The sequence below is a fragment of the Falco peregrinus genome, chromosome 5 (genome assembly GCF_023634155.1).
Source record: "Falco peregrinus isolate bFalPer1 chromosome 5, bFalPer1.pri, whole genome shotgun sequence".
NCBI lineage: Eukaryota > Metazoa > Chordata > Aves > Falconiformes > Falconidae > Falco > Falco peregrinus.
In genome coordinates, this window is record NC_073725.1 from 64,525,607 (window position 1) to 64,551,244 (window position 25,638).

A 25,638-nucleotide genomic window follows, 5' to 3' on the forward strand; every position below is an offset into this window, starting at 1 on the left:
GGGCAGAGGATGTCCCATGTGCTGCTCACAGCATGGGTGCCAGGGGTGTTGTGGGTGGCCAGTGTGCCACTGACCGGGCACCAGCAGCATGGGGTGCATGGATGAAGAGGGATCTCCAGTGGGATTTCTAAAGTCAGCAGGATTCGGCTGGGATGGCTGGGAGGCCCTGTGGTCCCGGGGCAGGTGCTGATCCGGGGAAGGGGACTAGGGCACAAGGGTCTCTCGGAAGACACCATGTATTAGCGTGACCTTGAGAGACTGGCTCTGGGGAGAAGCATAAATGAACGTCCCTCTCAGTGTGGTCGCAGGGTGGCAGTCCATGCCCGAGCCGCCGTGCCCGCTCCTCTGCCAAGCCATGGGGCAGTGCTGCCCTGTGCTCAGCCCGGCTGGGGGAGCAGGAGCTGTTTGCAGCCGGAGCTGCTTGCCTGGCGTGGCTGGAAGGAGATGCCAGGGAGTGTCTGGTGCTGCTGGGCTGTGTGAGGGGCTATGCTGCCAGGGGATGCTCGTTGGGGGTTCAATCTTTCCTGAGCAGCCTTGTGCCACTGTGGGGGCAGTGGCTGCGTGCTGCCTGCCCCAGCTCCATGTCGCTAGTGTGCTTGGAAGGAGAACATGTCGATCCCTCTCTGCCGCTGCCCCTTGGCTGGGCTGCACGCAGGACCTTCGCTGTGCCCAGACAGCGATTGCATTGCAGTTACAGCACCAGGCTCGCACAGCCTGGTACCACTGGGAGGGCAGGAGGGGAGGTGTTTCTTTGATCTTCAAAGATGAACTTTGGTGTGAAGGAGGGGAGGGGTGGACAGACGGGTGCTCTCCTGTTGTGCGTGGGCATGCAGCCTGTTGGTCACCAGCCGCTCTGCCACAAATGGGGGAAACCTCCTCCATGTTTGTGTGCTGGGGGACAGGCTGGTGACAGCTCTTCATAGGTCTTCTTGCTGGCCCAAAGTCTGCCGTGCCCTCCCTGACGTGCTTAGCTGGTTTCGGGGCGGTGAGAGGCACTCAGAGGTGTCGCCTCCTGCCCCAACCGCAGGGGAAGTTCATATTGGTGCCGGTGTGGTTGAAGCCTTCCGCTGCATGCGCCTGTGGTCAGGCAACGGGAACTTGGCAGCTGCTGGGGCGGTGTCAGTGGGGAGGGCGGCGATGCTCAGGGTGGCACTGTGCGGGACAGGGCAGAGCGACGAGGAGGCTGCTCCCTCCCGGGGGCCCGGGTGGGATGCCGCACATGCGCCCTTCCGGGAGGACGAGCAGACTGCAGGCTGAGGCATCTGTGGCTGCAGCAGGAGACTCTGGGGGACTGTGAGAACGCAGGTGGGAGGCCAGCACCTTCGCTTGTGTGTGGCTTGGTGGTTTTTTGTGTGTGTGTTTTTTTTTTTTTTTTTTTTTTTTTCTTTTTTTCCTCACTCCATCTGTCGTTGGTGGTTTGGTCTTTGTGCATAGGCCCTGGGGAGAAACCCAATATTGCCATGTCTGACGGAGCCCTTTTCGCCTGGGTGCTGTTGTATATAATGGCTACATCAATGGAGACAGACTGTGTGGTGAGGCTGCTCGAGGGGTCTGCCCTCCCGCGGCGCGCTGCAGAGCCTCTGCTGCCCCGGCAATGCAGCCTGGGCACCCCGCCGGGGCAGAAGCAGTGCTGCCGCTCAGCAGGGATGCAGGCAGTGCAGTAAAGGCGCTTGGGTGGAATTCTTCCAGGACAGCCTCATGCGCTGGGGCTGGCAGGGCTGGTGTGTGTACAGGGGAATAAAGCAAGAGCATGCTCGCCTGGGGGCTTTGGCAGTATGGCCATTTTTCCTAGGTTGCGATCCCTATCTGATGACCAGCATCCAAATCTGCAGCTCAGCTGACAGTGGCTGTACCACGGTACCACAGCTTTGTAGTTCAAGCTCTCTGGATTATGTGAAACAAGTTAGATAAAACCTGATTTTCTTACATAAAATGGAAAAGTCATACAAAATGGCTCACCAGAAAACTGCACCAAAACTAAACATTACTTTGGTTCCGAAAGTCAGCCTTGTGAACATTTACTTTTGCTTTTACATCCTAATTTGGGCTTTTTTGCATATGAGTTTTGATGCAGCCTTTAATTACATGCTTGTATATTTTCCACAAAGCACTGACTTACTCAGGATGAAAACACGCGCACGCAGGCCTGAGGTAACATCATGTGGGCAGTGGCAGGGCAGGCGCTGCTGCTCTCAGACCTCAGACACCCTGTGAATCTAAATGACCTCCTGATGCACTAGCCTAAGCCGTGCCAGAAGTGAGCTGGTGGGTTAGGGAGTTCACTGCTGAGAACTGGTGAGCTCTCAGTACCCCCTTTTGGCCTTTGAGGAAGGACTGTCTTCAGGGTGTTCCTCTTCACCTGGGAATCTGGAACTTGACCACCCAAATAAGCCCTGTTTCTGGAGGGCTGCTGCAGCAGCCCCTCATTCATCCACTGGCGATGGTGTCCAGCTCCTGAGTGCTGCATCAGCATCAGGATACAGAGCTCCTCTCCTGCTGCTGCGTTACAGCCTGCGGTTGATTAAGGATTATCATGAGCTTAGATTAAAACTGTGAATGACCCCCTTGGCCCATCTGGGACAGCATCTGCAGTGTCCCCTCCTGCCAGCTCTGCAGCTCTGGCCAGTCCTGTGGCAGTTACCGGTGCTGTGCTATACTGGGGCAGGAAGGGGCTCTGGGGCTGGCAGGGAGGCTTGTACCCCTTCCATGCCTCCTGGCTGCCTCCATTCAGGTGGTTGGGTCATCCCCTGTAGTGCTGCACGCGTTCTGTTTGGGTGACACAGCGGCCCCTTAGGACAGGGCCACCCTTGTGTGCGGCTCGGCTGCTGAGCAGGCAGGTGAGGGTTGAGTAATATTCCTTGTGCCCTCTCCTCAGTCTCTGGCTATTTCCACCCATGCTGGCCCTGTCAGTGGGTGGGGGTCCTGGCAGGTGGTGGCCCTGCTCTGCGTGGGTAAGTTGGGTTCCTGGTGGGGCTGGCCCTGGCTGAGGCTGCTCTGCCTGGCCCAGTGGAGCCTACCTCTCCTGCTGACAGTCATGGTGGGAACTGCTGGGGTCCCAGCAGGAGATCCTTCCTGCTGAGATGTGGGGTGGCTTCTCTCTCCCTCTCTCTGACAGCAGGGTCAGTTTTCAGGACCCTGTAGGGGCTCAGCAGCTGGGGCAGGGTCAAGGGAAAGCTCTGTTTTATGAGGGGCTTGTCCCATTTTTCCTCAGCCGCAGGTGGTTGCAGACTGTGAGCCAGGTCTCGCACCCCCGGGTCTGCAGTGCTGCAGGGTGTCACAGAGCGAGCATCTCCGCTCAGAGCTGCTCTCTGAGGCATTTGTGTCTGCAGCTGTCCCAGCCATCGCAGGAGCTGCTGGGTCGGGGCAGAGAAGGGAGCAAGGCGCTGGGCTGGGAGGCTGCTCGTTCTGAGCTGTGCCCTCCACAGCAGCTTCTGCCCCACCTGCACATCCCTGCTGTCCCAGCTGATGCCCCAGGGAAATGCAGAAATGCCCCTGGCAGCCTCCCTGTGCTTGGTGGGTCTCTAAAGCATGGCTTGTAGCTTTGAGGCGAGACTCGAGACTCTGACTGGATGCTTTCTTCCTGTGGGCTCACCGGTAGGTGTTTTTGCTGTATTTGTTCAGTTGGCTTTAGGGCTGGGAACTGCTGAGCAGTGAGGGAAGTGCATGAAAGGCTGGGCTAGTGGCCCCTGCAGAAGTCTTTAATTAACAAGCTAAAATTTGGATAGAAAGCAGGGTTATTCTTCCCATTCTTTGGAGCAGTGGTGCAGGATCTGGGACAGTTTGAGTCGTTACTGGTCATTCCTGAGACCCTGGGAGCTAATCTGCAGAGTAATGGTTAGCTCTTGAGTGCTGTCAGTGTCTGCTAACAAACTGACATTATAAACATTTTAATTAAAAACACTGATCATGATTGCAGCAAAAGTGGGATTAAAAAATAAAGCATAGCTAAATATGTGTTTAGTCCCATGTTTACTGCCTCCTCCCACTGATGTCCTTTGGAAAGCTGCCATGGTCTCGCTGCTGCAGGGCTTGCAGGGCGCTGCTGCTGGGGTCTGAGTCTTGCCAGGCTCTGCTCCACAGGCTTCCCGGCCCATGTCCATGGGAGAACCCGTCTGCCGCAGAGCCAGGTCTTCCTCAGCCCTTCCCCAGCGGTCCCAGATCTTGGCAGCCTGGCCTTGCTCAGGTGTAGGGGAGGGTCCTGCCCAGAAACCACCACTTGGCTCCCGGATTTTCAGGCTCCCTGCCTTCCCCATCCTGGATGGCAGCTGAGACCGATGCTGGGAGATGGTGGTGGGTGAGGTGGTCTCAGGGTGACTGGGGACCCCATTTGCTGGAGGGGGCCTTGCGGGGTGGCAGTGTGGGAGCGCCTCAGCCAGCTGGGCCATGGGGAAGGCTCTGTGCTGGTGTGGTGCTGGAGCTCACCTTCCTTGGCTGATGGGCACCATGTTCCTGCAGTCCTGCGGCCCCACTCAGGCGAGGATTGATGGGCTTCCTAGCCTTCTTCTCCCCTCTGTTCTGGGCAGTCACAGCCCTGGTCACCTGATGGCCTCCATCTGCTGGGCACATTCCTGCTGTGTCCCTCTGGACCATCTCTCCTGGAAAGCCCAGATGTGATGCCTTCTGCTGTGAGGGCAGGGTAGTCCCTAGGGCCAGAGGCATCTGAGGAACTTGTCATCTGGAAGCTGCTGGGTCTGAGGTTCCCAGGCTTGCAGAGAGAGTGCGTTTAGAGCTCCAGGACTAATAAACTGTTGTGGGAATTTTGGCTTACTTGGTATTATTTTCCCTTGAAGTTGTGCTGTACTGTTCACTCTGAAATCATAATCTGGGTTGGTTTGGGCTGTGGCATTTCTTGGAGCAAGAGATTTACAGTGGTGTGTCCAGCAAAATGCCAAGTACGGCCCTATGCTATATAGGGAGAATATATGACATGGAAGCAGCAGTGTCCTTGTGCAAGGCATTGCTGAGATTTCCTCCCGGAGGCTTTGTACGATGCCTGCTATGGGAAAGAGGACTTTGATGGAAACAGAAAGGGGTTATGAGGGTGGTCAGGAGAACCCAGGGTCTGTGTGAGGAATCATAGAATCATTTAGGTTGGAAAAGACCATTGAAAAGATCATCAAGTGCAATCATTAACCCAGCACTGCCAAGCCCACTGCTAAACCACGTCCCTAAGCACTGGATCGCTGTTTTTTAAACACTTCCAGGGATGGTGATTCCATTGAGTCTGTGGGCAGCCTGTTCCAATGTGAGGAAGGTTGTGCTGGTTTAGACCAAAGTTTGGTTTCGCCCCAGTATCGTCTTAGAAGATGGCTGGGAGCATGTGCCTCAGGAATCGGACAAAACCAGGAAAAGGATATAGTAATATTTCTCTGGTTGACTCAGCATCCAGTGGTATGTGGCTGAGGGACTCCTGTGCCAGTAGTAGGGTCTTCAGATTTAATAGCGCTGGTTAGATTTTCTTCTGTGATTTTGTTTAATTGCTTTTGAACTGGGTGAACTTTGGAGTATCCACAGCCTCCTGTGGCAGGGGGTCCACAGTCTGACGGCACAGCCTGTGAAGAAGTACCTGCCTTTGTTTTGAAACTTGCCGATTTAACCTAACTTTCCCCAGCTCTTCTAAGATACTGTTTGTTATATGTGCAGTGCTCTGGATATCAAATCATAGACTGGGAGTCTCACCCCATTCAGCTGCCTCTTCCTTAGTCTGACAGATCCTTCTGCATTGGCTTCATGGAAGCTCTTTGTGTCCCTGCTGAGCTGGGGACCAGAACATGGCATTCAGGGTGGGGGTAAAGCACTACTGCTGACAGGATGCTCTCGGTCTCGTTCCCTATTCTTCCTCTATGCTTTACAAGTCTGGCTGCAGCCAAGCTGTTGCAGCTGAGGGCTCCGTGCCTGGGCAGGAATAGCTGGCCCAGCAGCCATGTTTTGCTTGTGAAGTCAAGGATCCTCACCTTGATGGGCATGCCTGTCTTCAAATCCCAGGACTGATACCCTTGGCAGTGTAGTGCTCCCTGCCGAGGCCATCACCCCACCACTCGCCCCTGGCCCAGACCAGGCGTGGGTGGAGGAGCACAGCTCCCAGCACCAGCTTCTCAGCACTGACTGAGACAGTGGCCTTCTGGTGGTCCTTTTCCCCTTGTAACCAGCTCTTCATCCGCCCAAGGGCTCCCCTTCCCCTTCCAGAGAACCTTGAGAACATTTGGCGGAGGGACCTGGTCAGGCTGGACATCCATAGTGCGGCTGGACCAGCTGCATCTCCTGAGTTGAGATGGGTTTGTTCATCTTTCATAAGGAGGTGACATCTTTCTGCGAGGTGCAGCTGTTGCTGGCAGAACCCATACTGATGCTTTCTCAGGACATTGCATCTACTTAGGTGTCTGCTTGCTCTGTTCTTCATCATTGTTCTGACTGATTTTCCCATTACAGATGGTAGCTGGCTGGTCCCAGGTTCCCAGGATTGCCCCCAACCTGCTGCATAACACTGGTGTTGAGTTTGCCACCTCCCTCGTCCTGGACACAGAGGCAGTTTTGGGTCACAGCATGTACATCGCAGTGAAGAGTTTGGCTTTTTTATTGAGTATAATCAACCAGAGTTACTGGAAGTTCAGTGTTAGCAGGCCCATGCCCTGAAAGCGCTTGGTCTATTTAATCTGTAGATGGAAACTTTATGGCTGTTGCAGTAATATCCACCTTTCTCATGTTAACTTCTTTTTCTCCCTTTCCACTGTGTGAAATACTTTGTTGAAGTTCACATTCTGCAAATGCCTTATAGTTTTCTGTTAGCTGAGGCTGATAGACTGTGTGGCTTGGTGGATGTTTGGATGGCCACCTAAAGTTAAGTTGGTTAATGGGCAATCAGGTACTGAAAATAAAACTGCACGTGACTGTTGGCATGGGTGGATGGTCAAAGGGAGCTGCCCTGTGCCTCTGTGAGCAAGTGCTGCGTCTGTGGGGAGGGTGGTGGGAGGAGATGCAGTGCTGCTTGTGAAGACCTGTGCAGGAATTCCCTTTCTGGGTGCCTGCTGTCAGAGCCTGGGACCCTTGCACCTGGGCAAGAGCAGGAGGAGACATCTAATCCTCATCCAGCCTGGAGCAGAGGCTGTGGCTCGGCACCTGCTGTGGGATGCTGCTGCATTGCAGGCCAGAGGCTGCCCCTGGCTTGCTCTGAGATCCGTCCTCCTTGCAGCACCTGAAGATGGGAGTGGATTTAATGAAATGCATGTTCTCACCAATACCATTTTATTTTAAGTGTTAGTTTCATATGATAGATGACATCTATGTTTTTTAACATCCTGAGAGTTATATTTCCTTTTCTAAATCCAATTGCTAATGAGTGTTTAAGCTAAAACATGGGGTCTGGGGCTTGTTTTGCTGGGAGGAGGCTGGTTTGGCTCTTCCAGAGAACTTTTTTGCTGGCTAGAGTGCTGTAATTACCCTGCACCAGGTGTGATGCAGAAGAGTTTGCTAATACTGCTCTCACCGCTGAGTCTTGTTTGTGGCAAAACAATCTCTGCATTTGTGTGCTGACGTTATTAGTCACTGAGCTGTTCCTCGGGAGGATGACGAGGTAGAAGCACTAGGTAAAATGGTATTTGAAGGCATTTGTTGGGGTGCTTAGTTCCATGTGAGCATCTCATGTTGTTATCAGTCTGTTTTTTTAGTTTGTTTGTTGAAAAGACTTAGTTTACCTCCCCTCTTGTTCTTGAGCAGGTGCCTGGAGGGAGCAGGGAAAGACGAGACCTTTCCATGGCTTCTTACAGTGTAATTGTGCATGTTTTCCAGGGAGGACAGGTCTCACATAGCTTTGGGAAGCTCTGTTGGGAACATCCCATTTGGGGATCTGGGCTTCTCTCCTTTCTGTAGAGCTGAACGCCCTTCCAGTCTTACCTGCTGCTGGTGTCTGCTGCTCCCGTAGTTCTGTGCAGGTCACCAGTGGTGTCGCAGCGATGCTGCGTGTGGCAGAACGAGAAGGAGCTGAGGAGGGGTGGTCTGTCTGGCCAGTGCAGACCTGGTTTGGGGGATCCAGGCTCCATCCTCTGCCAGGGTGGGGGCTTTTCATACGGCTGTAGGAATGTCCTTATCCACCGGATGTGCAAATGGGACAGTGGCGCAGTCATGTGTAAAAGACAGCTCAGCTAGAAGTGGGGCAAAGAGGCTGTATGTGTGCATTGCTGCATGGTGCTGTGCTCCGTTGTGACTGCGTGGCCTTCGATCCTCAGCCTGTGTCCATCTGGGGCGTGACGAGCGCTGCCTGGCCCCGCAGGTGCAAGGCAAGGGCAGCAGAGCATTTTGAGAGCTGTGACAGTCTGCACAGACATCCTTCAGCATCAGTGTTCGGCACAGCTGGTTCCCTTCAGTTGTGGGGCAGGACTGTTTCATTTTTGAGGTTCTCTGTACCTGAGAAGGGTTTTGTTTCCTCCTGCTGTATGCAGTGCTTTGCCTGGGTGTCCTGCTGCCCTGGCGAGGCCAGCGAGCACTGCCCTGAGCCAGCCGCTTGATGGGGAATTGCAAAGAGGGGCTGCTCCCCTGTGCAGCTCCCTCCTTGGGAGACATCTTGGCTTCAATCCTCTGGGCAAACTCCCTAGCCTTCTGTGAGGGCTGCTCTGGAGCTGGGAGGGTCTGGAGCAATCCTCTGCGCTCCTGATCCCTGAGGAGCTGGCTCTGTGGCCGCCCTTTGCAGGCTGCTACAGGGTCGGTGCCTTTCTGGTGAGGCAGAGGGGGATTTGCCAGCCTCTTCCATCGCCTGGCCAGGAGGCTGTGTTCTCTTGACCTCCAGATTTATTTACCTGTCCTCTGAATCTTATTTCTGCACTGTCAGTCTCTCACTTTCACTCCTTTGGTATTTTTCTTCTAATTTATCCTTTCCTCCGCTGCTTTTGGAATAAGCCGGAGGATTTTCACTGTTGTAAGTGATGATCATGGGAGGGACTTTAAAGCCAGGGCAAGGGCTGGGCTTGAGGACCAGACGAGGTCTCCTTTAGTCCTCTTCCCAAATTTCCACATGGGCTTTTTTATTGGGATTTCAAAACACTGAGGAGATTTCACAATATCTAGCCTAATCAGGTTGAGTCTGCTCATACCTGCAGCCATTGCCCGAGCATCTCCTGCAAGGCCAGTGAGGTGTGCAGGACTGCGTACATACAGCCTGGGAGCAGCCTGGTGCCTACGCTGACATTACAGCGAGTCTGCCCTGTGGCTTGGAGCGGAGGTACCAGACTAACTGCAGCTAAGGAGAGGCTGAGATTTAGTCAGAACGCTGGTATTAACTTCCCGGCTTGCAGAAGTGCCCAGGAGGTGGTGGTTTAATGAGCATAAGTGATTGCTGCCCCAATCTTCTATTACACCCAGGAGATAAACATCTCAAAGTGCTATCTTCCAGGGCCTCCCTGTTGTAGCATCGGGGTCTGGACCTGCCTAGGAAGCCTGTCTCGGCATCTGTCTCGCAGATGCTGTCACACACGGGTCCGCAGCACAGCTGCCCTGGCTGGAGGAGGTCTGGTGCTCAGTTTCTCTTCTTCGTGGGCAAGAGGATGCCTGTGCCCGGCGTGCGGGGTGCTGCAGAGATGGGATGCTGCAGGGTGGTTTGGGTGACATGGGCATGACCTCATGGTGTGTAGGAGGGAGCTGGTTTGCTTCAGCGCTGTGAACCCCAGGGGGGAGAAAGCAGTAATTTCCTTGTCATCATCAGCAAGGTTTGCAGGCAGAATTTGAGCTGGGGGTGTGCGGAGCAGCGTGTGGGAGGAGGGAGATAGCTGCTGCTGAAGTCAGGCTCTTGTGTGCTTTTTCTGTTTACTTCCTGGCTTTTGTTAACTGTTTGCTGGCTGGGCCTGTTCCCCCTCTCTCCATGGAAACCGTAGGGAACAGCCTGCTCTTTGTGGTCTCTGACTTCAGCCCGCAGGTGTCAGACCCCGGGCTCCGGGGCTGCAGAGGGGCAGGGACAGGGCACAGGGGTCCTGCGGGTCTCGACCCGGAGCGATGCCTCGTTCTCCAGCCTGAGAGCCTGGGGATCTACGGGGGGCCGGCGAATGCTTTGTTGGTGGGGAGGGTGGGGATATTGGCTTTTGTGGAGGGGTCGGTTGGGGTGACCAGAAGGGGCTATCACAGCCCAGCTGGCGTGGCTTGGGGTCTCCGGCTGTGCTGGCTGCCCAGAGCCCAGCTGTGGCTGACCTCAGCCGTGAACAGTGGCCCTCCGCCCAGGGTCCGGCGAAACGCCTCCATCTCCTGCACCCTTCTCTTGTTTGGGCAGAGGACAGCTCGGTCCCTGCCCTGCGGGGCCAGCCGGCAGGGCCTTGCCCCCGCCCCCGCCTCCGAGCGAGAGCTGCGGCAGGCTGCTGCTGCTGCCGCGCTGGCAGCCGGGCTGTGACGCAGGGCTGCGGGGGCTGCGGCACTGTGCACCCCGGGCCGGGCAGGGGGGCTGCGCTCCCGGACCTGCCCTGTTTGGGCAGAGCCTCATCAGTATTCCGGGTGCGTGGCCGAGCCGGCTGGAGCCGGTCTGCGGAGCCTGGCAGCTCCGGCGCGGTTCTGGCACGGCGCTCGGGGTGCTCCCGCCGCTGCGGATGGGCTCAGCTGCTGTCCTGTGGCACTGCATGGAGCCCTCCTGCTCTGCTGCTCCAGCCTCGCACTGTTGGCATGGGTCAGGCTGGGGAACATGTGTTGGGGGTCCTGGGCATCCCACAGCCTGGCTTGAGTGTGGTGCTGTCATCCCGCTCTGTCCTGTCTTTGCCTGGGCAGCAGCACTAAGCTGGGTCTTCCCCAGTGCCACCACCAGCACAGTCTGCGTGGGGCTGCGGGCCTCTGCAGCCCCACTAGCATGTAGGTCCCGGGGCTGGCTGATGTCTGTCCTGCCCTGGTCTGCTGCTGGCATCTGCCTGCTGCCAGGGCACTCAGAACTTACAGCTCCAGCCATGCTGGGAGCCTCACCCCTCCATCCCTGACTGCCGAGGCATTCTTAGATGCTGCAGCACCAGTCCCTCAAGCTGGGTATGTGGCTTGCTGCAGGGGATCCCCCAGACTTGGGGCCCTCTGCGGAGCGACAGCACCTTCAAGCCCAGGTGGGATGGTGAATGCAGCCATCCCACCCCCCATCCTTGCAACAAAACCCTTGCATCTGCAGACAGCTGGAGCAAAACCACCGATGCCAGTTAGGTCTGGAGGAGCACAGTGGAGCATTTGACCAGTCACGGTTCAGACTCCTTTTCCGTTCCGGGACTCCACCCTGAACTTCACTCTGGGGACCAGCCAGCAGTGGAAAGTTCCCTGACTTTTGGACTGCCTTCCAGTGCAGCTGCTGTTTAGCCTCTCGTGGCTTTTTGTTAATTTAAGCCAGATGTTCATTGCCATAATATTTGTAACATGAGTGTGACTCACAAAAATACTGGTGTAAGAGACTAACTTGCTTCTGTCCCCAAGCACCTGCCCCAGGTCAGGATTGCAAAAGCACGGTGTCCCTGTTACATCCTCTGAGCTCGTCTGCTTCTGGAGGCCTGCATGGCACAGGGGACTCTGGCCCAGCCGCCTTCCCACCAGGTGGGTGGATTGTAGTCTTTTATTTGCATTAGATACACAGCACCAGTCAAACCCAGTATAGTCATGGAGTAAACTATCTAAAGAAGAGACACTTGAAGGGTGCATGGGGGATATTTCAGTGGTGGCTGTCTGTAAATGCTGGTGGCTTCTGGTTTCCTGGTCTCATTCTCAGAACAGTTCCTCCATCACTCGGTGTTTCAGCTGTGGTGGCTGAAGAGGCAGCCAGAGCCCACATGCTGTTGAGATCTCTTGGGGTTTGAGCCTTCCTTGGGTGCAAGTGCCCTGCCTGCAGCCCTCTGCCACCTGAAGTTGTGTCTGAGGTTCCGTTTTACTCTGTTTTAGAGGGTCTTCTTCTTTCTGTGTGAATAATGCCAGGAGGATCATATCAATGTATATAGCATATGGAAACCTTTGGCTCTTAACAGGCTAATTTGGTAAAAATATCATTATGTTGTTACTGTAGTAAAGACCAGTATCTTCTTGGGATGTGGCTGTACAGCTCTTTGAAGTGTATTTCTTCTCAATGCTGCTGGATGTCCCAGATGAGTATTGTGCCTGGGTTCTGGCACTGCATTTTAAAAAAAAGTAGTATACAAACTGTAGAGAATTGAAGGGAATGCATTAAAAGCACTAACAGCTTTAAAAATACCATCCTTGGTGGGATAGTGGAGGCATTGTCAGCTGACGGGAATTCTCCGTGTTTCTCAGTACATTTCAGACTGTAGGGAAGAATGTGGTCTGCTTTTCTTCCCAGCTGATAAGGATATTGTTGAAGAAACTGGCTTTATATGCAGGCAAGGGGATTTGGACAAGATCGTGGGAGGAGGCAGGGTGGGAGCATCGAGGACAGTGTGGTACTGCAGTGGGCTTTGGGAGGTCGTTGAGGATGGGTCAGGCAGATGCCTGTTGGGGTGATCCATGCACGCTTGGTCCCACCTCAGCAGGGGAGTGTGTGTGGTACATCATCTCTTCCAGCAGATACTTCTGCGATTTAGTGATACCTTAAAGCCCAGAACTTGCCGGAATATTTTAAAAAGATGAGATTCATATGGAAGTTGTACCATCTGGCGTTGTTACAGTGACAGTTAAACCCAGGATTTTGGGAAGGGATGAATATAGATGGTCCTGCTTCATTACAGGAACAACTTCCAGTCCCTGGGAGCAAGGAGCTGTCAGAGCACGGCTAGGAAGGAGCTTGTGGGGTTAGTGGTCTGGTTCCTGCCCAAAGGCTGGTTACCTGCGTCTGAACTACTACTGACAGATGTCTGTGCGATTGGTTCTAACATCTCCAGTGACGGAGACGCCACCGCCTCCACCAGCCTCACCTGGAGTTTGGCACTCTTTGGAAGACCTTCCCTCGTAATTGCTTTCTGCAGAATTCCTTGCTCCTCGCTGCAGTGTGGCTGCTTCTGGGAGACAGGACACCAGATGATGTGGATGAGGGTTGAATCCAGTCTGGCAGCTCGTGTGTTTCTGTGACCTTGGCACAGATGGCAGAGCTGTAGCTTTGGCGGGTTGTCAGGCACCTTCTGCTCGGTTTCAGACATTGGTGCCCGTTGGCTTGGGAGGGAGGGGAGCTGGGTGCATTCCGCCTTCTGCCCAAGAAGCACTGACTTGGTGTGGAAAGGGGCATCTTTGAGCTGATCCTAGGTCTGGGCAGCTGCCACACATGTTCAGCACCGTGTAGCTGGGAGGATGTACTGCTCAATGAGAGATTACTGTCTGAAAAGTGCAGAATGGTTGAGGGAAGAGAAGGACCTCCAGCTAAGGCAAGGAGGTGGCTGGGCGATGCCTCTGCTTGTGCAGCATGGTGAACGGTGGTCTGTCAGTAATAGGGGCAGTGGTGGAAGAGGAGGCAGCTGGTGCAACTTGTGGGCTTAGGAGGGGACTGAGGAGGGAGAGGAAGGGGCTGAGCTGAGGTGTTGGCTGTGCCCTGGGAAAGGGAGAGGCTGAACCTGGTGGTGCCTCGTGGCAAAGTGGGATTCGGCCGTGTCTGAGGGCTGTAGGCAATGACCAGGGCTGGGCGCATCCACAGCGACCTGGAGAGGAGATGGGTGTTGCTTAAGAAAATTGTGAGGGTGTACTGTGAAGGAGGATGAGGGATGGAAGAAAAGGGCCAATTCCAGAAAGGTGGTGGGATTTCAAGAGTCGAGGCAGTGGGGTCAAAGACTCCTGGATAAGGAGGGCGAAAGGAGTTGCTGATGTTAAGATGTTCTCTTCTCCTTGAGAGGCAGAAGGCCTAGGCTGGTTTAGCAAACCGCTTTCAGAAAGGTAAGAATAATTTAAGGGGAGTCAAGCATCTTTTTTTTTTTTGCCCCCTCCCTAGAGGGAGCACAGATCAAGCTTGCACTGAGGAGGACAGCCAGAGAGAGCGAAAACGTGTTAGGAGAAGGGGAGGAGGAGGAGGGTCCTGGGGCGATGCTGGAGATGGGGGAGTGCTGCACGCAGCAAAGGTGGGGGGTGCCAGGGAGGATGTGGGTGCTGCCATGGGGGACTCTGGAGGCAGCGGCCGGGAAGGAGGAGCAGAGCTTAACGACGGTGCGTTTGATCAAGGAAAAACACTTTGCTCGGGAGCAAGGCAGGAGTGGAGCTGTGGCCGAGACGGGTCCGTTCGTCCTGCTGTGCTGGGCCCTGGCCGCCGTCGGTGCGGGTCCGGGGAGCTGCTGGGTGCCGGCGTCTGGACGCTGCGGGGGTCTCGGAGCCGGTGGGCTGTCAGACACCATCGCCCGCGGCACAAAAGCAGCTGCCGGCGACGAGGTGCGGGTTGCAGAAGGGGGAGAGGGGAGCCTAGGAGCAGCTGAGTCTCCGGGGCCCGGGGCCAGGCACGGGAGCGATGGGCGGGCGGTAGGGGGGCGGCGGCGGCGGTGGTGGTACCCGCCAGGGGCGGGGGGCGGCCGCGGGGCGGAGTGTGCTTGTGCCGGCTTCTCTCTGCCGGTGCTGGCCCCCAGCCCGAGCCGCGCGGGGGCGCCCGGCGGCAGCGGCGAGCGGGAGCGCTGCGCCCCCTGGTGGGCACTCCCGGTCCCGGTCCCGGCCCGCGGCGGCCCTGCCCGGCGCTCGGTGGTGCCCCGGCGGGGCCAAGGCCGGGCGGGGCGGGTGCGGGCGGCCGGGCGGTGACGGGGCCCTGCCCCGGGGCTGCGGCCGAGCGCCGGCTCGGCACGGCTCCGCTGCCTCCGCCCGCGGCCTGGCCAAGCGGTGCCTGCCCGCAGCCGGGCGCCGAGCACCCCGGGAGGGCGCGGCCCCGGCCCGGCCCCGGCCCCGTTCCGGGGCGGGCCCGGCCCCAGCCCCAGTCCCAGCCCCAGCCCCGCGCTGGCGGCGCGCCGGAGCGCGGCCCGGGCATGCCGGCGCGGCGTGGGAGCCGGCAGGCAGCGGGCGGCGTGCGGGGTCCCGCTGCGCTGCCTTCCCGGGGCCGGCCGCCCGCGCCGGCAGCGGCCCAGAGCGGCGGGCGGCCCGGGGCCATGGGGCAGCCCCGCAGCTGACGATGGCGGAGGGCTGGCGTTGGAGCGAGGCGGGCCGGGGCCCCCCGCGACCGAGCCCCCGCCGCGCCGTCAGTGTGTGCGAGTCGCTGGACCTGCAGGGCGTCCCCGCCGTCCACGCCGCGCTGCGGGCTGCCCAGCAGCAGCGGCGGCGGCCCAAGAGCTTCTGCGTGGCGGGGAACGGGCTGGCGGCTGGGGCGCTGATCCCCCCGCCGCCACCCGGCCGGGCCCGCGGTGGCCTGCTGGACTTCTTCAGGCTGCGCTCGCCCCGCAAGCCGGGGCCGGAGGGCGAGGGTGAGGCTGCGGCGGCCCTGCTCGCTGGGCCCGACGGGACACAGCGCCCGCGCCCCAGCAGCATGACTTTCCTGCCGTCGGCCCGGCAGCCGCCCCCCGGCGAGAGCCCCGGCTTTCTCCGGGGGGGCTCCCTGTGGGGCAGCCGCCGCTGGAACCTCTTCGGAGGCAGCAGCTGGAGCGGCTCCAGCCCCAGGAAGAACTTCAGCTCCCTGCGGAAAAGCTTCAGCTTCCGCCTGCGCCGGGGCCACGAGCTGCGGCGGTCGGAGTCGGGGGGGCTCCTGCGCCCTGCGCGCCTCCGCACCAAGAGCGAGGGGGACGCCAGCTCCCTGCACACTTGCCCCAGCAAGCGGGACCTGCTCTACCCGGAGCTGGCCAGGGTCGGGGGCCGGCTGCACACTGAGCCCGGGCAGGCGGGGGGACTCTGGAGACTCCTCACGAGCCGCTTCCGAAGGCGAGAGCGCGGCAGCACCAGCGGCATGTGCCCCAAGGACCCCCACGGTGCCACTGAGCCTGTCCTCCTGGGCAGCGGTCCGCTGCGAGCGCTGGGTAAGTGAACGCAGGAGCGCTGCTGGCCTGGTGAGAGCCCCCCTGTGCTTGTGGGGTCTATGGCAATGGGCAGCCATGGCCCGTCCCAGCCATGGCCCATCCCAGCTGAGGCCCTGGTCTGGGCAGGGCACAACTGTGCCCTGGTGCACTGTGAGGTGGGCACTCAGGAAGGCTTGGCTGCAGCGAGGTAGCCTGACCGTTCATGGGGCCGTTCCGTACTCCAGCACCCGGTGGCCCTGGGCACCGCCATTGTCATTGGTGCCAAAGGAGCTGCAGCGTGGCTTGCTGGGAGGAGGTGCCGCGGGGGTCTGGGTTCCTTTGCCAGCCATGCACCTGGGAGCCGACTGCGTGTTCCATATCCTTCTTGCCGCAGTGGTGTTCCAGCAGGGATGGGGAGAGCTTCACCTTGCATAGCAGCACTGGTGGAGCACAGGGAACTGAAACTCCATGGGATGGGGAGAGGAGTCCTGTTAGTGGGCTCCTGAGCAAGCCTGAGCTGTTTGGGAGATTGCCAGAGCAGTGGTGCAGAGCAGCACGAAGGGGCCGGGGAGCACAGAGGTGCATCTGCACCTCCCTGGTGCCAGGCTCTGTCCGGGCGAAGCTCTGCTGGGTCCTTCCTTAGGGCAAGTGGAGGCCGTGCGTTCAGGAGCACAGTGGTGCTTGCCAAGTGCGGGACAGCCTGTGGAGAGTGGGGGTGGCATCCTGAGTGATGGCACCAAGGTCAGGACTGGCTGGAGAGGGATGCCAGGACCCCCGTGGGCACTGGGCATGCAATGGGGACTGGTAGCTGGGCCAGCTGTCAGATCTCGACTTTCTAGTGTTTGGCCTCACTGCCGTGGGCTGTTCTCCCATGCCAGAGCTGCCTGGGCATGTGGGGGGCCTCTACAGGGGCCGCGTTACCTGTTCCTCTGCACCCCATTCCGTTCCCTGGCTGTGCAGTGTGCCCAGCCCTGCAGAAGCAAATGTGCGGGTGAGCCCTGCTGCCTGGCACGGGCTGGGGGGTGAGAACAGCATCCATGGGTTTTTTTAAGGTGTTGAACGCTGGCCTGCACCCGCAGAGCTGGGCTCTGTGCTGGGACCTGCCGCTCTCGGGGAGGCAGGGCAGCCGCTTCCTGGCACCTGCAAGCCTCTCTGGGTTTCCATCACTCTGCTCTGGAGTCTGGGCGTTGTGGAGGCAGTTCACTGGTGTGGCTCACATGCCAGAGGGGTGGGTTGGGGCTGGTGGGCTCCCCGAGGAATCTGCACGCTCCCGAGGCAGTGGCTGCCCAGAGGAGCTTTGTGCCCAGGATGCTTTCTGGGAAGGCTGGGCTTCTGTGACCAGCGGAGGAGCAGTGCTGCCGGCAGCCTGAGCTTTGCTGCTGTGCAGGTGCTACACAGGGAGGTCAAGGGGTTCATTCCTGACAGTCCTCCTTGTCCCAGGGGCTCACTGTGTTCCAAGGGAAGGTCCTGGAGGCTCCGTCTGGGTGGGTGGCCGAGGCTGCCTTTGGGTGCTGTGAGGCAAAGGGATGGGATGCTGCCTTGCTCCCTGCGCATGCTCCTCCAGGGGGGCCATGCGCTGGCAGGGGTGCCCAGGGCTGGGTGCCTGGTTCTGGCTGGGTGGCGGGAGATTCCCAGGCGAGGGGAGGCTGCGCTTATGGCTGGGGAATGTGGGTGTATCCCGACAGGGAGGGCCAGGCCCTGCCCGTGCAGCAGGGGGCCTGTTCCTGCTTGCCGGTGGCTTCCAGTGGGAGCTGCATCAGCAGCAGCCAGCCTGGCGGCCGCATTCCCAAAGAAGCAACTGAGGTTGAGCGCTCCTGGTGGTGTCCTCGCCCTTCACCTGGGTGCTCTGCTGGGGCAGCCGGGGCTCCCTGTGCATCCTTCTGCTAGAGAACCTTCTGACACTTGGCTGGGGAGCGGCAGAGAGGGCTTGGAGCCCTCCTAGCGGCGGCCAGCCAGCTGATGTGAGACCGCTGCTTGTCAGGGTCATTTGCATTGCCACCATGGCTCATACTGGAGGTGTGGGCTCGGGAATGACCTTTCTGGACAGCCTCTGGGAACAGCAGAATGAGCCCTGCTTGCTGGAGCTGTAAAGTTCACACGTTGGTTAGGTCTTTGCTTGTAACACCATTTTTGCATTATCTGCCTGGTGCCCAGGACAGGCCTCTGTAGCCAGTCGAACTAGGTTCTCCTGGGGTCAGTGAGATGTGAAGAAGCGGCGGTGAAGCCTGCAGAGCAGAGCTGCTGTTGCTTGTCCTGGCTTATGTCCTGTCTCCCCGTTGTCTATCCACTCAGCATGTTGGTCAGTGGGCTCTGGCTCACTGCGGTGGGAGCTGTGAGCCTCTAAGCCAGGACACTGTAGACTGGAGGTGCACAGCCTTAATGCTCCAACGTGGACTTGCTGGATACGGCAGCTCAGGAGATCTCTGCCCTGTTCCTATTTCAGACTTGCAGGCCAATAGTGTGTCTAACACCCTCTCGACATTTCAAAAACTTTGATGCTTTATGCTAGTGCTGCCCACCTTAGCCCTAGGAAAGCTGATGGTACCGTCCCAACACGCCCTCCTGAGGGGGTGCAGCTGCAGTTGCGGTTATCAGCTCTTTGGAAGAGCTGGATATATGAGTCCAGGTGGAGATCCAAGCCAACACTGCTACCCTGTTTCCAGTACCTGGAGTATTTTGTTTATAGCAAGCTGAGATACCCTCCAGTGCTGCATTCTGCCATGTAGACATACTCAAGGGCCAAAAAACCCAGCCCGCTGGAGAGTTGGAAGATGGTCCCAGTGCTGCTCCCCCAGCCCTGCTGAGACCTCCTCTGGGCTGTGTGGGTGACGTTCGCTCCCTGCTGATGCAGAGGTTCAGCTGGGACCAAGCGCAGGGAGGGGTGCTCAGGGGAATGCAGAGTCTGTTGCCCAAAAACAGCTTTTAAAGAGCTGATCTTTGTGTAGCAGGGTGAAGGCTGACAAGGGGGTATGATTTTCTGTTAATGCACCAAGGCAGGGCAAGAGCCCTTGGATCTCGAGAGCCAAGTCAACACGGAGTCCAGCCAGCTTGGACTGATCACAGATAATCGTGGTCAGTGGTTCAGAGGAACGCTTCAAGGTACCGAGGTATTGGCTGATGCAGTTTTGAAGAAGCCTGATGGGCACAGGCTTGGAAAAACTTGACTGGTTTGGGACCGGAGTTTTTCTGGCACACAGAGGGATCATGTGGTGGGTATAGCATTGCTGACAGCTCAGGAAGTGTTTCTCCTAACCATATTCCCCTCTTCCAGAAAAATGCCCTGCTTTTTAAAATGCCTTAAGGTTTTAAGGTAACTCCCTTTACTCTCCTGTTTGGTGTTTGGCCATGCAGAAGACTAATGTGTAGGGCAGGGGTCCTCAAACTTTTTAAACAGGGGCCGGCGCATGGATGAAGTGGCAGGAAGTCATCTGCGGCTGCTTGGTTGCTTGGTTTCCCCCCCCCCAACCCCTGGCGGGGTGTGTGTATGTGTAAATACCGGGGGACCAGACTGAGGACCCTGGGGGGCCGTATTGAGGATCCCTGGTGTAGGGCATGTGTGAGAGAAGACTGCTGGGAGATGAGGTGGGTGTTTCTACATTAGTAAGGTGAAGTTTGCATAGTGAATTGAGTAGGCAATGATATGCGTCATCTCTTGTTGGTACCTGCCTCGGCTTAGCTGGGAGTGTTGGCGAGAAGCAGAAATTCGTGATGAGTTTAGAGACCATGCCTCAAGATGATTAATCCAGTCTGGTGTCCACGCTTCAGAAAAACTTAAGTCTGGAAAGTATCAAGGAAGGAGCTGCTGGGACACCAGTCTGAGAGGCCTGATTCTCAGGGCGAGATCGGAGGAGGCATGTGCAGGAGGTGCAGAGGTGTTCTGATTAGTCTACAGGCATCCATAGGAAGAGGGAACTTCAAAAAACTGCCTTTTTAATCTTGACCTGCCTTTGCTCATGGGGTTAAACAGCTAGAGCTGAGGTCAGCCAGTCTTGGAGCAGGTTGTTACCGGAGAGGTAGGTCCCCAATAGAGCAGTTGTGCTGAGGAAGCGGTGGATTATCTGTCTCTCCATGTCACTAGCTCTGCCGGCTTGTCCCTTCCAGCAGACCCTGTCTGGCTGTCAGAGCAGAGAATTTGGTACAGTTCTTTCATCTGCGTGTATTTGGATGTGGGCTGGAAAGTAGTAGGTGCTGAGAGGCTTAAGTCTTCTTCTGAAGCCTGTGTGCTGCACAGCATACGTGGTCTGATGTCCCTGCTGCTGCGGTGTGCGGTATAGCTAAGGAACAGGGGTGGCCGTTGGTGATCACGCCCTGGTTTCCCAGAGATGCACAAGGTGCTCTCCTTTCACTGCTTCAAGGTGGTTAAAGCTCCGGTGAGATAATCCTTGCTGAGAACATGTCCTGCACTGGGTGTCCGTATTGGCTGCGCTTTCGGACAGGAACACTAGCCTTGCCCGTGTTGGTCCTTGACCTGGAGAGATCTTTCCTTCTGCCAGCGCTGCCAGGGTTGAGCCTTTATCAAGGCTGGCTGGGGAAGGGCGGCTCTGCCCAGGCATGTTGCACCCCGCTGCCCTTTCATCTGCGTGTGCGGGCAGATGGGTACTTTGGAGCGTGGTTGGTGTGGGCCCTGCTGTGTTTGCTCAGCCTCTGACCTGATTTCAAGGCTGGTTTTAGTGTCCAGGGTTTTGCTGTCCAAGTTAGTTCCACAGTGGCTTGGATAATGAGTTGGTTAATTATTAGTTGCTGTGTGTGGAGACCACATGTGTCTGGCACTAGTTCTTCTGAAGAACAAGGTAGATGAACCTGCTACGCTTCACTTTATGAAGGGAGCAGCCTGGGTGAGGAGTCGGTTCTGCCTGGCCAGCTCCTTCGCCCCCCAGCTTGGTGGCAGCAGGAGGATGCAGGCGGCAGTGGGCGCGTGCAGCTGGGGCTGAGTTCCCACTGAGCTGTCTGTAGAGGTAGAGGAGGCCATTGCATCCAGCTTCCGAGGTGGAGGATTTCTGGCCTTGCCTCCATCATGTGTGATGCTGCCCGTCTCATAGCTGTGGTCTGGTCTGTAGGTCACTGAAGGTGTCCGGGGTGACCAGCTGGCCGAGGACCATCAGCTATATAGCGTGCCTGCTTTATGCCCATATCTGCTGCTCTTCACGGTAGAGACGCTGTCTGCCATAACATCCAGACTGCCACATGGTTTTCCACCTTCTGCAGTAGAGCTGCCTACGCCTGGGAATCTCCACGAGCAGAAGCTTCTAGCTTCTAGGCAGTAACAAAATTGGCCTGAATGTGTTTTTTTCAGGACAGGTTGGGCTGTGCCTCTCATGTGTGGTTGTGTCTTGGAGCCAAGGCCGTTTGGCTGTGCCAAGGCTCTTGGTGTGCAAGTGGTGCTGTAAGTCCACTGCTTCTGCTTTTGAGGTGAGATGCACCTGGGGAGGGTGTGCTGACTGGCCTGATTTTGGTTAGTGTGTTAGATCAGGTCAGGTCATTGGTGGCTTGCTGTGTGCTTCCATGTGGTCACTGTTTCTCGGCAGGAGAAGACCGGGGTCTTGTGCCACTTCCAGTGGGAAATGGTGCCGAGTGGCTGGTGTCACCCCCTGCACCTCCCACTGCCCAGCGCACCAGCTGGGTGGGTGGGGGGGAGCTCTGGCAGCCCTGGAGGGCAGCGGTGCTGTCCGAGGTGGGGCTCCCACACTCAAACTGAGCTCCTGCAGCTGTGGGCTGAGACCTTTCTTAGGCTGATGTGGGTGTGTAACAGCCGCGCAAATGCAGAGTGTGTAGTACTGTACTAACAGAGTTTATACCGATGGAGTGCAGGAAATTGCCATATGCTGCATTTTAGTAGCAAATGATCAATGCTTGGAGTGGACGAAGCCAACATCAGCGAGTTGTGTCAGCATTTTTCGGGAGCCAGGTACTTGGCCTGTGGCTCTTTTGGGTGGTTGAGAAACTGCTCTGGAGGTGCCTTTCTGACAGCTCCGTGGGCGTCATCCACGCCCGCCTGCACAGGCTGCTGCTGGCGGGGGAGGAAAGCAAGTGCAAGAAAATGGCGGGCGGGGGGGCTCTGTGCTGAAAAGTGAGCAATGGAGCCGTGTGCGGTACAGGCGGCTGCAGGGCGCAGGGGCTTTCGGTGACCTGAGGGCTGGCGGACAAGGCCTGCGAGTGGGCACATCGTGTCACCCAGATGTCAGTGTACATGCATGAGTTGTGTGTGTCCCCTTGCCTGGTGAGAGAGGGGTGACCGGTGTGCCCTGGGAGCAGAGCAGCAGGGGGGTATGAAGGACCGAGGGCCAGTTACAGTGACAGATTTGACTTATTTGTGGCACAGACCCCAGCCCGACACATGGAAATGGGTTGTGCTCCACATGCTCAGGCCTTCCTGGGCTAGCTGGTGGTCTTGACGGCCTTGAGTACCTTGTCTAGGTGGTAGGTGTGAATGGTATGTGTCAAGGCTTCATGTTTGGTAATGGTGATTCTTCAGGTGCTGCAGGAACCGCCACATCTTCTGGAGCCTGCTCTTCGGGGCACTGCAAGTGCATGCTACGGGCTGCTGGTTGGTGCACCTGAAAACATTTGTTTTTCCTCCTTTTGACAACCAGAGCCAAGCTTCTTCCCGTGGTCTGCAGGGAGTGCTAGAAGTCTGTGTGTGGAAATGCTACTTCGTTAAATGCACAACTTGGGGAAGCTACGCTAACACCACCTGGTTTTGAGGAGTTTCAGCTTTCAGGCACCACTACAGAAGACCCCCAGACTCTGCAGGCAGCTCGCCCAGAGTCAGTGTTGAAGGCTGGCTGGTGCCAGCAGTCAGGCGTGCAGCGGGGCTTGGTCTGAGCACTCTTCCTCGGTGACTGGCTGGCTGTGGGGCGGGCAGGGTGCTTTGGGAAGTGGCTCTGGAGGGCATGCTGCAGGACACTGTGATGCTCCTTCTGTGCTCTTGCAGAAGCTCAGGAGCATCCCAGACATGTCACAAGGTGCCGGCACATGCCCACCCTGGTGCATGGGCACATGCGGCCTCCTCGCTCACTTCCCTGCCTTGCCCCATCCCCAGTCCCTGCAGCAGGAGGAACCTCCGGCAGTGCCACCTGCTTGGCTGGTGGGGAAGGGCAGAGGGTGAGCAGGTTGGTTCGGGGAGTTGTGCTCCGTGCAGGCAGTTTAAAGTCAGGGTGGGATGTCCTCCTGAACAAGGGGTGCTTTTGTTTGCGTAGAAATTCATTGGTGGAGGGGTTTGTGTGTACGGGTACAGCCTGGGACGGCAGGTGGACACGAGGGTCTTCTTATCCCGACACCTGTGACCTTGGCTCTGGAGGAGGTAACAGGGAGCTGGCTCCTCTAAGATCTGTGTCTCAGTAACTTTTCTAGGCAATTGTGAAGGAATGCAGTGACTGTCTTGAGGTCAAGGCCATTTCCACCTTAGTCTCCCTTCCTTTGATCTGTAAGCTCTTCCTTTTACCCTCCTGGGTACTGGAGTAAGAGTGGGTTTATCCATACCTCTGTGAGCGCTTACAGTGGGGGTGTCTTGTCCACAAAACGCTGCAGGTAAGCACCTTATCCTTACAGCTGCAGTGAAATGGCTGGATGGTCTGGGCAGGGTCAGTCACTGGAGCCACGTGAGACCTTCCACTGCAGCCACCTATCTTCCTCCTGTTGCGAGCGAGGTGCTTTACACAGCAACATGTGCAGTGGACATGTCCTCTTCTGCTTAACAGGAGGTACTGGAGGAGGATAGCAGGGAGGGTGGGAGGTGCACAGCAGCTTCTGCGTGAGGGTTGATCCAATGGCTGGGAGTCCACAGTGTGGAAACAAGGGGCTGCAGGGAATGATGGGGCAGTACTGGCTGGTCGGGCTGGCTAGGGGTGTTAGCTCACCGCCTCTGGTACAGAAGCTGGGCACCCCATGAAGTCAAGCCTAAAACAGAAGAAAGTGGGTGTTCAAGGAATGGGTGTTGATACTGCTGAAAAAAATATTTACATGGTTTTAAAAGGAGGCAGAACAGTTACTCGAGTAAGATTTTTTTGAGGTTTACTAAATAGGCAAACTGTGGGAGATCCGTGAGCTGAAGAAGTCGGCAGCCGCAAACACACGTGGGGTCAGTGTCATGTACTCTTACCATGTTCCTACTCTTCCTGGGCTCCCACATGCCAGCTGATGCTGGAGATGGTGTGCTGGGCAGACCCTTGGTCCAAATCCAGATGGGCATCTCTGGTAATGTGCTGGGCAGCCTCCTGCCTTCAGCAGAAGCTGCTGCTGGGACAAAGCAGCCCCCATCGCCCCCAAGGAGGGGAAGTGGCCCCTGGGCTGTGCCAGGAGGGCTCCCTGCTCCTGGAGGGGCCAAGCAGACTCTGTCAAGCTGCAGTGGTGGATGGGTTTCCCAGCAGCAGTGCGAGAGCTGCTGGGCAGCGATGGCCGCTGCAGGCGGGGGCATGGCACAGCTTAGGGCGGTCTGGTGCGGGTGAGCCAGTGGCGCTGAGTGCGTCCTCCCTGGTATTGAGCGGTGGCATGGGGGTGTCGCTGCTGGTGTTTCCATCCCGCTCCTTCACGCCAGCGGGGCTGTGGCTTGGGTGCAGGGATTTGTGGCAGCGGGAGCTCTGCTCTGGCTGCAGCATGCAGAGGGGTGCCAGCGCCCTGACGCGCACTGCCAAGCAGAGGTGGCAGGGGTTGTGCCAGCTGCCAGGCTGCTCTGGGACCCATGGGCTGGCAGTGCCGTGTGTGGGCTGGGGCATGCCGAGTCCATCACCAGGGCTGGCCACTGGCCTGGGCTAAAATTCAGACTTGACACACGTTGGGAGCTGATGGACAAGCAGAGCTGCACAGGTTGTATGTCTGTGCTTCGGGATAGGCATGCTAGTGATAGTTAACAATCGAATGTGTTATATGGCTGAATTGGCATTGTGTTGCCGTTATTTCTGTTAAGATTTACTCAGAGGTTTTCACAGCAAGTTAAAAAGCAAGCTGTTGCTAACAAATTCCTGAACCTTGTTAAAAACCAAAGATCTGCTGGAATGGTTAGCAAAGGAGGCAACTAGCAAAAGTCTGGACAGTTTCTTTATCCTGAGTATCTGAGGACAGAAAAAGAGAATAGCCTGCCCTCGCCAGGTCTCACTGCCTCTCTCTTCTTTCTTAAGGCCAAATCAGTGAGTGCGTGTGGCTTATGCTCTGCTCAGAACCCCTTGAAAAACCTGCTCGTTTTTTGCCAGTTTTGTGTAGTTCGAGAGGAACGTGCATATAGTGAAACAGTGTAAGTGTGCTGCTTTGTCTAATCAGGAGGGAGGGAATGCCAGTAAAGGCAAAAGTATGGGGGGCGCTGTACCCATTGCACCTAACTGACAAAAGTGCAGCAGAAGTTAAGGGTGGAGACAGCTTTTTCTAGACCAAGTTGAAGATACAGGTGTGCTGTTACCTTTCCGAAAGGGCTCAAGAACATATAATTTTCCTCCTGACTAACCCATTGTTTTAATAAAAATTTTACCTCTGCCTAAAAGAAAGATAGGTGAAAGACAGAGCACGTGAAGAAACAATTCCTCCTAAGAACCTTCATGATGATTATAAATAACCTTGTTTCACTGCATCAGACTTGTGTTTTATTTGTCTGTAGCTTCTGCAAAAGAAGTGTTACTTACCTAGAATTTACCATTCATATACTCTTTATGAGTGCCCTATTCTTACCTGTTTTTGGCTTGATGGAAAAACACGCTGTAGCCCACAGGTGCTGCGGCTGCCCAAGTGCCATGATAAAGGCATAGGGGCTGATCACCTTTTTCCCCCTCGTGCACGCTGAGCAGCAGCGGACCAGGGTGCAGACATGGAGGCAGGAGGTGCAAGGCAGGAG

The 25,638-nt window shown here is 56.8% G+C and overlaps 1 protein-coding gene across 3 annotated transcripts in view; it reads left to right on the plus strand.

Annotated features, from left to right (window-relative positions):
- The window catches only part of AGAP3 (ArfGAP with GTPase domain, ankyrin repeat and PH domain 3), a 148,306-nt gene that overhangs the window by 27,784 nt on the left and 94,884 nt on the right, over positions 1-25,638 (plus strand). Inside the window, exon 1 of one of the 3 annotated variants that reach the window (XM_005230913.3) lies at positions 14,886-15,842. The exons of the other annotated variants lie outside the window; for them this stretch is intronic. Coding sequence (XP_005230970.3) covers positions 15,008-15,842 — 835 coding nt within the window. The 5' untranslated portion in view covers positions 14,886-15,007. Of the gene's footprint in view, positions 1-14,885; positions 15,843-25,638 lie in introns of those variants that run through there. 3 annotated transcript variants of the gene reach the window in all.